The sequence below is a fragment of the Exophiala mesophila genome (assembly GCF_000836275.1).
Source record: "Exophiala mesophila strain CBS 40295 unplaced genomic scaffold supercont1.4, whole genome shotgun sequence".
Classification (NCBI taxonomy): Eukaryota; Fungi; Ascomycota; class Eurotiomycetes; order Chaetothyriales; family Herpotrichiellaceae; genus Exophiala; species Exophiala mesophila.
This window is the reverse complement of record NW_015622507.1, coordinates 3461860-3471877: the sequence shown is the minus strand read 5'-3', so window position 1 is coordinate 3471877 and position 10018 is coordinate 3461860. Positions and strand designations below refer to the sequence as shown.

General features: G+C 51.2%; 4 protein-coding genes across 5 annotated transcripts; 1 reads left to right on the top strand and 3 right to left on the bottom strand.

The window, feature by feature from the left end:
* Positions 1-1752: 1752 nt before the first annotated feature.
* On the bottom strand, positions 1753-4017 carry PV10_06349 (uncharacterized protein; the record flags this gene model as incomplete). Its single annotated transcript, XM_016371138.1, has 7 exons — positions 1753-1832; positions 1904-1979; positions 2037-2246; positions 2298-2583; positions 2643-3774; positions 3828-3946; positions 4013-4017. 7 exons carry the CDS (start codon positions 4015-4017, stop codon positions 1753-1755), a joined length of 1908 nt encoding a protein of 635 aa, XP_016223431.1.
* A 1133-nt stretch (positions 4018-5150) lies between these two features.
* PV10_06348 (uncharacterized protein) lies at positions 5151-5678 on the bottom strand (the record flags this gene model as incomplete). Its single annotated transcript, XM_016371137.1, has 1 exon — positions 5151-5678. The coding sequence occupies one exon, from the start codon at positions 5676-5678 to the stop codon at positions 5151-5153; it is 528 nt and encodes a 175-aa protein (XP_016223430.1).
* A 215-nt stretch (positions 5679-5893) lies between these two features.
* Positions 5894-8071, bottom strand: PV10_06347. Of its 2 annotated transcripts, XM_016371135.1 has the most exons (3): positions 7839-8071; positions 7654-7784; positions 5894-7591 (listed from the first exon to the last, which is right to left on the bottom strand). In XM_016371135.1, exons 1-3 carry the CDS (start codon positions 7891-7893, stop codon positions 6224-6226), a joined length of 1554 nt encoding a protein of 517 aa, XP_016223428.1. In that variant the 5' UTR covers positions 7894-8071; the 3' UTR covers positions 5894-6223. The 2 variants fall into 2 exon arrangements, with proteins under 2 accessions (XP_016223428.1, XP_016223429.1); XM_016371136.1 differs by having other exon boundaries at positions 5894-7784.
* Positions 8072-8546: 475 nt separating this feature from the next.
* PV10_06346 (uncharacterized protein) lies at positions 8547-9584 on the top strand (the record flags this gene model as incomplete). The annotated part of the gene is made up of 1 exon (XM_016371134.1): positions 8547-9584. One exon carries the CDS (start codon positions 8547-8549, stop codon positions 9582-9584), a length of 1038 nt encoding a protein of 345 aa, XP_016223427.1.
* Positions 9585-10018: the final 434 nt, after the last annotated feature.

Sequence of the window (10018 nt, the reverse complement as noted above, 5' to 3'; positions counted from 1 at the left end):
CATGATCAGCCACCGTCTGAATAACAACCTTATTCACCTATCGTGCCTATTCAGATCCAAGCGAACCCTAGCTTCATCCAGTTCTTATGACCTAGGTAAGTGTTAGGTACTAGGTACCTACTACTAGTATCTAATCCTCCCACGCCTGACAAACCGACGATGACTTCGTTCTCGTTTCTCGTTTCTCGCGAAAGGCATCCACCACATCCATCCACATCCACGTATTCGCCTGAACTGCGCCCTGCGTCTTTTCTGCCTCGTATGCCCTGTACTTTCGCTGTCTAACTTATTTTACCAAAGGCAAGCTATTACTTGATCACCTCCTCATCTGTCAAGAGCCAGGAGATCCGTGGCGTTCGAATGCATATTTGGCTTGCATGACTAGTTGTAATTCGGCTTGTTAAGTTGCAGCTGATGCATACGCCGACACATAGGCCCACGCATCTCCATCTCCGAACGACTTCTACTTCCAACTTCCATGGCACCCTCTGCTCTCTCTCTGTGTATTTCCAACCCACCTACCGCCCTCCCTATCCCCTCTAGCCTCATTCTGGAAAGATGCCTCGCCTTGGCCAAACACTCGGTCTTTCGACACAACCTTTTGTCACCTGCATCCCACGGGTATTCGGCTCCTCAACGCCCTCAATGTACACAGACCAGTCTGGTTTTCGGTGCCGACTCTTCCATGGCTCGATATTCTCAGTCCTGCACCCCACCCCGTGACTGACTGTAGTATGTATGTGATAATCAGACCATGAGGGAGACAAACAGCCCATTCATCTCAGACCGCTCCCTGCATCTGCCTATTCGGTTGTGGTTAATACAATGCCCCCTTTCTCTTCTACATGATTAATATCAGGCCATGCTACTACTGAACCAAGTATATGAATGTCACCTTGATGTAACCACAGAATTTCATGCTTTTGCTTAGTGGTTGGCGAACTGTACCTGGCCCGGGGAAGCCGCTAAACAGTCCTCGAGACCCTTTAGGCTGGGGCCGCCCGCGGCTCTCGGCAATTCTGAACGCTATCCAAAGGGACCACTGTTTGGCATATTATGGCATCCATGATACACAGTTACTGTATGTCCATTGGTAGGTAGATACATTCCCGAGTCCTCCTGTCTCTTGAAGTGCTGGAGTCCGACAGAGCCTTGTCCTCGTCTGCATTGATATTTAACAATCGCCATGCACAGGTCTCTGAGTCGTGCGATGATCCTTTTGACCGCATAGAAATGTTCCCCTCAGTCATTGTTAAGGTGCTTCAAAATAGTTGCCTTGCATTAACAGCAGGTCATATCCAAGACATACCAACGTTACAAACCATCTGACGAATATCGCTATTCATCTCCAGTTTCCAAAGCCGGCCAATGGCAATGAGATATGAGCTTGGTGTGTGAGAACTTATGCCGCAACGAGCCGACCCTGAGACAACTCTCAAGGTGTGCACCTTGAGAGTTGTCGTCACCGTCAGAGTGGAGGACAAATCGCGAACATCAGAGTACAACTTCCAGTGTCGATAATTTCCTTCCTCTGTGACGGCTGGGTATTGTTTGCGCAACCCAGGCAATCACACGTATTCTGGCTCGCGATGTTTATGTGGTGCCTGCCATTTCTCTTTCATCGACCATGCGAGTGGTCCTGCTGCATGTCCAAAACATGGTAAATATCAATGACCCGTTCGCAGAGGCGAGGCAAGGCGAGCTTGGTCCGTGACTAAATCAACACAGATGGTACACCATCTTTGCACAACTTTAACTTTTAGAGGACTCCGAAAGATTGACTTGGCTGCTGTTAACATTTTCCCGAGGTCGATCCCAGGTGCGCATGTGGCCTGTATGAAATATGTAAGTATAGTGCTTTCTCTCACTCATTTTATCCCCAAGAAAATACTGCCTCGCTTACCTTCGGCACAGGTAGTGATAATACAATCTTGCTCGAATGCAAGGCCACTTAACGGATGATCATCAATCTTTTTCGACTATTATCCAGTGTTAGCAACGCAGAAATATGCTTCAGCATTCTCCAGGAGACTCACCATAACTGGTGGAAGTTGAGCAGTGCGCGCCCTCGATTCCACAGGGTGGTTGATAAACTCGGACTCGTCAATAATCTCAGCTTGGATGCTTTGCACCCCTGTTCGATTCGAGTCTGATCGTATGCGGTTGACGACGCTGGTGCTTTCGGTCCGCTGTCTCTGGAGTGACACAGATTGTGCAGAGATACTTCCCCTTGTTCTCGTCGCAGCCTATGTCCAGGTTAGAGACAAGTGTTCCAAACAACGAAACTCTTTGCATACCGCTTTGGGTCTGTGGAGCATGCCCACGCTAAAATCCCACAGAGACAGCTTGCAATCATTGCCAACACTCCCGAACCGATACGTAGTTTCGTCACAGCGCCAAGGATCAAAAGCGACCGCAGTAACCCAGGAGTCGTGCCCATGGCATCGGGCAATGATGCGACGCTCTGCGAGAGACCAAATGGTCACCAGGTCATCTTGTCCTCCTGTCAAGATGTATTTGCCGTCGGGAGACCAGCACACACAAGTGAAGCCGCCATAGTACGACGGATACATGTCTGTAAGCCTGTGCCGAAATAAGTCAGCCTTGACATCCCGCATTCGGACTCGAAACTTTCGACTCACCTTTCTTGAAGATAATCAATCACACGGAGATAACCATCGTCGCCAACCACGGCCAAATGTTTGCTATCTGGCGAAAAGGCAAAGTCTGTGATGCTCTGGTTGGAAATCTTCCAGCACGCAACTGGATTGGCTTTCTGGTTCGCAGAATTGACACTCTTTGTGATGACGAGTGTCCAGTGGTCCTCGTCTTCTATACTGATGGCTTCATCCACAAGCTCTTCCGACACAAATGGTGCATCTTCCTTCTCCTTATCATACACCACCAATGTGCCGTCCATATGGGCAGCAAGGAAGTGGTTCTCGGAGCCAGGAATCCACTTGACCTTGGCCACCGCACTGCTGTTGATCGCCCCGTTTTTGTTGATGCGCGCATATTTCTGCGACATAGGTTCGTACCATATAATGTCGCTTGCAGAAGAGCCCATGACCACATCGATGTGGGTTGAGTGTTTGCTCATTGGGTTCACGTCGTGACATATCATGTGTGCTTTGGTAAATAGGATTTTGGTCATGGGATCAGCCTTCGTGGCGGACGAAAGATCGAGCCATTGGAAGGCACGGTTAATATTCACAAAAGCGAACAAGCCCCCTTGATCGCGTTCTGCCAACTTCTTCGCCAAGCCTTCGTGAGGGATGACTCGAGAGACAAAAGATGAGTTGCTCTTGATGATGTTATTTTTCGGCTTGCGGCGCTTGAGGACATCCCTGCTCATGACCGGAGAAAGTGCAGCGTTGCCTTCGCCAAATGCCTTGACGGTGTTGGAGCGATTGCTGCCATTGGCAGAAGCCGTAGGATTACTCGAGTCGCTCGACGTTTCAATGGACAACCTGGACTCTTTTTCAAGCTCTCTCTCTCTAGCCTCCTTTAATTCCCTAGCCTCTTTGGCCTCTTTGGATTCTTTGGTATTGGACAGTCCTAAAGTCTTCCATCGTAGCAGACTGCTTGTTGCGGTGGGGGTCTTGTACAAGTCGGGATTGATCTGCTTCGGGTTCAGCGAGACGAGGGATAGCTTGACGCCGGCAGTCGGAGGAGACGCTGTCGTGGCCAAAGGGTTTGGGTTGACGATGGGGGCTTCGGAAGGATGTGGAGGAGGAGTGGCTAATTGGAGATCATCGCGTAGCCTGTAGATGCCTAAGACAAGGTTGAGCCAGGGGAGCAGGAATGAGGCTTGATGACTTGATTACCTTCACCAGCCTGAAATGTATATTCTGGACCCTCGCGAACAGTGAGAGTGTTTGAAGTTTCAAGAGTGGCTGCGATCAGACTACTATTGGTAGGATAGCGAGGTGGAGGTGGGATGGCACTGCAGGTACATGTCAGCTGCTAATCAAATTAGGCGCACACTGTCGGCGAACAAATCCAAACTTACAACATCCTGTGCCGCTCTTAAGCTTGAAAGAAGGGGAGGCAGCGTGCTGCTGGCACAGTAGAGAGAGTGTGTCTATGTGTGGGGAGAGGAGCGAGAAGGATAAAGAGGGATAGATGGCTAGGCTAAAAGGAAGCGGGTGTGGCTTCGAGTGATTGCGATAATGTTGGAGGTGGTGAGGGTGGTCACTGATGGTGGACGGTCAACAGTGTTCGGCGCGGAAGATAGATTTGATGTTACTGTAACCTGCTCCCTGGTCCTCCCTCGTGGACCGCGTGGTAGCGATTGAGTTGAAGGCAATGATTGGGGCAAATGGAATCTAGAAGGGTAGGGTTGTTGGGCTTCGTGGATGGTGACTCGCGAGCAGCCTGCCACGCCTGCATAAGTGGAGGGAGAAGCAAAGGTTGGCGTTGCAAACACCCGAGAGGCTTTCTCTGAATCACCGCTACGGAGCAAAGTAGGGCGTTAATTTTCGTCAGTTGTCTGAGAGGAACGAGGGGTGCACACAGGAACTGGGGAGGGTCCCCTCGGGCCCAGGCTTTCCTGGGGACGGCATATTTTTGCACCGAGACTGCGTGACCAACAGGGTAAAGAGTCAGACTGTGCGTTCAAATAGAGGTCGTGGGTGGACACCAGGGAGCGGGTGATGGCGTCAGTGGTTGTCAGCGTAGGGCGCTTAGCCTTCCGGGACGGTAAAGGATAGGGTCGGCAGTGCTATCAGCCAAGATTGTTAGGCATAGTGACCGCGGGGCCATCGGCCCTCAGGCTTCCTTGAAAGCCCCCAAAGCCCCCCTCTCCCGTGTCTGGGTGCCACTTAGGGGGGTGAGAGGGGTTTGCGGCTCCACGCGTCTCGGGCGCAGTCGTCATTCAGATCGTCAGCCGGGATTCGTCCAGCCAGTATGTAAGTCGTACACAGTCTATCTGCCCTGGTGATAGTGCAGGATGCATGCTCAGCATTCATACAGTCATAGGCTTGAATGCAGATTGGTTTCTGGACGCCATTTGAACTTCGTGCCAGTTCGTGGCATCACGTGGCGGGGTCGCAGGTTGTAGTGTCGTTGGGGGCAGCTAACCCGGTAGCTTTCTTTTGACGGGCTGGCAGTTGGTCGCCCTTCTGCGTCCATGAATGCGTCCATCTAATTCAAATGTCGTTGGGCCATTTGAGAGCAGAGAGCTCTTCTCGTAGCATATTCGCCAGCTCTTGACCAACAAGCTCCAAATCCGTGCGAATTTGCTGCTGCTCTTCATCGTCTGAGTCGGCAAACCCATTCTGGCCTCGATTCCGTGTGTGCGCTCCTTCTTCTTGGTTGCCGTTCTCATTCTTCGCCGTCTCGCCATTGAGTTGGATCTTAGACGACCATGCGTGTGGCTCGGGGCCTGTGACGGCGAGGAGGATGTGGTCTGCGATGGGGGTGATGACCGAAGTTGCTCCCATATTCTGTGCTTCAAACACAAGAACGTCTTCCGATGCGACCGTAAACGCAGCAGTCATGGTCGTGGATTGGGTTCGCATCGCCTTGATCGAGGGAGTAGAACTTCTGTAGGCGTAGGCGAGGATGGACCCATTCAAGGACGAGACCATTAGTGAAGAGACATGGTCGCTCCATTCCAGTGCCTCCTCAAGCAGTGAGGACAGACGACTCGAGTCAAGCAAGCAAGCTTGAGACATTGTTACAGAGAGGTGGGATCTAGCATCGGCTGTATGTATAACTGAAAGAATGGTGGAAGGTTTATAGCAAACTCCAATCTGGAGACTGCATGTGAAAGCGGCTGGGCCGAGGGGCCTTGGCATCATAAAACAACAGTGTTAAGGAATGTCATAACCCACATATTACCTCCACAGGTGACTCACCGTAGCACGTTGAACATCTCCCATGCCTGGGGCATCACCTACGATACAAAGATACTTAGGTCAATTAGTCACAGTATCGGGTACTCTGCACTCCTCCCTGGCCACCAAGTACTCTCTCTTGTACCATTGGTCTTCAGTCTTGTAGAGAGATCTATGTGTAGCTGGTGTCGCTCTAAGCTGGCAAGATTACAAGCTACATGTATATTCAACTTACTGCAGAGTAGTAACGTTGTCTACTGACTGGGTGCTCCTGCTTGAGGGCTTTTGCTATACATCGGTTCCGAGGCCATGCAGGCCTACATACAGTGGTAGAAGTGACGTGACCGCACCAATGCACCATCCGCAACTCCATGCTCAAAACATCATTTCGCCGTTAGACCAGAACTGATTCCCAGAATTGCCATGCCAATGAACGCAAAAACAATACAAGTTTGCTTATTGTGGCTCAGCTGCAGGCTTTCGGCAAAGAGCCCAAGGCCGACATAGCACATAATGCCGCTGACACATGCGAACATGAACCCATACACGGCCTCGGTGGGACCACCTAGGCTGCTCTTGTTGGCCAACTTGAACCAGAGGGCGGCGACTCCGGCGCCAAGAGGCTGAGATGCACCACCTAGGAAGGATGACCACGCGATGGCTTTGGGTCGCGAGCCAAGAGCCAGGTATAGTGGCAGCGACATGGCAAAGCCTTCAGTAATGTTGTGAATAAATAGAGCCATGAAGACAGCAAAGCCCAATGTCGGGTTTGCATGGTTGGTAGCATAGGTAATAAAGCCTTCGGGTGCCTTGTGTAAAGAGATGGCCAACGACGTCTGTAGGCCAATGGACATGAAGGCATTGGTGGGAACATGATGATGGTGTTCACGACCTTGAGAGGCCGAATACTCAGAAAGCCGACGTTGGGCTATTTCATGCGGATGCTGGTGCTCATGATTGTGACTATGATCAGGATGATGTCGGTGGTGGGTAATGGACCTGGGCCTCGTCGTCTGATGTTGAATACTATCATGGGTGTGGTGACGAGCAAGGGTTGTATCATTGCTCTCGTTGCGACCCTCCTCCTCTTCACCAGGTGCCTCAACATGCACCTCAGCTGGGGACCGCCAGGTCGAAGATCGCATGAAAGGGCCCCCGTGCCCAGGTAAAATGGTTGCCCGTCTTTGTGCAGCCTTGAAACAATCCTGACCACATGGGTCCGAGAAACCCATGCAGGGTCCACTCTCGTCGCAATTTTCCTTGTGGGTGCCGACATAGCGAGAAATAGTGCGTGTTAGGGTACGAGTAATCATTGTAGGTCGTCGTGACGAGGGTGCAGTAACAAAGGATTGGCTGTTATCGGCATCTCTTTCAACATCTCTGGTCTCAGCTGGCTGGGAACCCCCAAAACTTGTAGTGCGAGCCAGAAGGGGAGTCTCCTCATCACAGTTCTTTCCACCAATTGTGTTTCGCTTGCAGATAGGGAGGCCATTGGTGTGCTCATCGTTCGGATCGTGGTCAGACATCTCCTCTGGAGCTTTCTGGTCCACCTCTTGATCTTCGTGGTTGTGGTCGCAGTCAACAACGTGAGAGGGTATAAATCTGTGCATGGCTCGGGACAGGATTTGAATGCCGACTACACCAGCAAGGAATAAACCGATAAGAAGATAAGACGCAGCCCGAGGAGAGTATCCCGCATCTTCGAGGTAGGCTTTGGACTGCGGAAGCATGGAGTAGAGTGACGAAAATAGCTAGACGACATGTCAGCTCTCATCACCTCTGAGGCAGTATAGATCAAGGGTAAGGTTAATACCATAACTCCAAAGCTGAGACTTAGGGATGCGGAGAGAAAGACATCACTTTCACTGATAGAGAAATCTCGATATCGTGGAATGTGACGGACCACAAGATCAACGCAGATGATGGAGGCTCCAAATATGCATGCTAAGCGAGGTCAGCGCCACGAGAAAGACCAAGCAGCGAACAAACACTGCTTACCAACGCCACTGATGCATGTCATGATCCATCCACGAGTGTCATTGTCGAGCACCATTTTGGCAGAGGGTGGTGAGGATAGGTGTCGAGAATCCTTTAGAAATGCAGTCCTCGACTCTGCAGTCTCTCATGACGCGGCGAGGAGAGATACAATCAGAAGGAATGCAAGAGATAGGACGGACAAAAGAACCTTTGAGAGGCGTGGCGATCAATTGTGGCAGCGTTGCCAATGATACCAACATCTGCCAGATAAGTGACTGCGACTTCAGCGCCTTTTATGGTCCTCAAATCCGCTCTGGATTATTGGTCAACAAGCGAGGCTACGCGAGAGCCTTGCCGCTTGCCTCGCCAAACAAGTGCTGTGGGTTGTTGCCCCGCGGACGAAGCTTGGAGGCCGAGGGGCCACGGAGGCGCCTGAGGATGCCTTTGAGTAGGGGGCTCGGGGCGCTTCGGGCCCCCGGAGCCCTCCTCCGTAGGCATACCTAATTGGGCCCATGCAGGCACCTGTTTAAAGTTGTCGCCTAAAGTAGAGGAGATCCTGCAGCCTGATGGGGCCCCTCGGGCTTCGGCCCCACCCGATTGGTCTACCACATAAATTACTGTTGGCTCCCTATTTTCTATACTCAAGCAATTCTCAAGATTTTATCTTCTCTTCTCCCTTTCATCTCTCCCTATGGCTGAATTCTACTGACGATTGAGCAATTCACACTCATGTCCAAAACCACTCTCGCCCTAGTCGCCGGCACATCGGCAGCGTTGGGCGCATCTCTCAGCCTCCTTTTTGTGTCAAGCTCACGCAAAGACGCTCTTCCACCGACCACCGTACCGCCGCAGCCTTCTCTTTCCTCCTCATCAACCCTCCCACCGGTTCCAAGTCCAGTCTCTGTCCCTGTGCCTCCTGTTGCAGTTGCCACGCAGCCTCTCGTCACTCCACAAGTCACTCCCGTTGACCCCGCCGGTGTTTTAAGATATGGCTTTCCTGGTCCGGTAGCAGACACGTTGTCTACTCCTTCTCACCTCTCCTCGTTTAATCGAGCTACACGGAACCCTCACTGGGTAGCCGAGCATTTTACTACACAATCACTTCTTCTGAATAATGGTTCACGCCGACACAGTGTCTTCTACGAAGATCTTTCTGTTCCACCCGCCTTTCGAGCAAAATTAGCCGACTATGCTAGGAGTGGTTACGATCGAGGTCATCAAGTTCCCGCAGCCGATGCCAAGTGGTCTCAAGAGGCCATGGACTCGACCTTTGTTCTGAGCAACATGTGTCCTCAGGTTGGCGAAGGTTTCAACCGTGATTATTGGGCACACTTCGAGGACTTTTGTCGAAATCTGGCACACAAGTATCCGAGCGTTCGAATCATCACGGGTCCTCTATATCTACCCAAGAGAGACGATCGTGATGGCAAATGGCGAGTGTCCTACGAAGTAATTGGGTCACCGCCCAATATTGCAGTGCCTACCCACTTTTATAAGATCATCTATGCTGAGGAAGCTCAAAATAGCCCAATCGGAAAAGTGGCCCTCGGCGCTTTTGTCCTGCCCAATGCAGAGATACCCAACTCAAAGAGCTTGGCCGACTTTGAGGTTCCTCTCGAAGCCGTTGAAAGGGCCAGTGGACTTCTGTTTGCAGACAAGTTGCCGATCGAAAGAAGGAAACGCCTCTGTGGAGAAGTCAGATGCGAAATCATTGTTCGAGAATTTGACAAGTCTCGCCAACAGGCTAATAAACCCCGATCCAGGTAATCCTGGACTAACAAATACAATCCCCGCAATATTCGATGCATGCACAGCGGGAGACAATGCAGAAGTTGGCAGCCATGACTGGGGATTGAATCACTTTGCATCCCATTCTCAAATGGCACAACACGCAGGTGCAATGCAACAGTCTCCGCCGAAGCGACCCTTTGCCACAAGCAACTCGCGGAAATACGGACGTACATACTTGACTAGAATCGCAAGAGTATGCCGCTACACTTGCCTGACTCCGCCGTCGATGTCTGCCCCACAGTCAGGCAGGAAGGAGGATGATCACGGCTTGGTCTACAACTTCAACGATTGTGTCGACCAAATCTTAAATTGTTGGTATCATACTTGTGCCTTCTTGGAATTGGTGTTTCTGCAACCCTCTCTTGGAGAATCACAATGCCAGTCATGTTGAGTGCACGGCAATTTGCCAC

Excerpts from the sequence above, each read along its gene's own strand:
- PV10_06347 (XM_016371135.1), bottom strand. The coding sequence starts at position 7,893 with ATGGTGCTCGACAATGACACTCGTGGATGGATCATGACATGCATCAGT. Across the intron at positions 7,785-7,838 it reads GACATGCATCAGTGGCGTTG|CATGCATATTTGGAGCCTCC; the intron begins GTAAGCAGTGTT and ends GACCTCGCTTAG. Across the intron at positions 7,592-7,653 it reads GTCTCAGCTTTGGAGTTATG|CTATTTTCGTCACTCTACTC; the intron begins GTATTAACCTTA and ends CATGTCGTCTAG.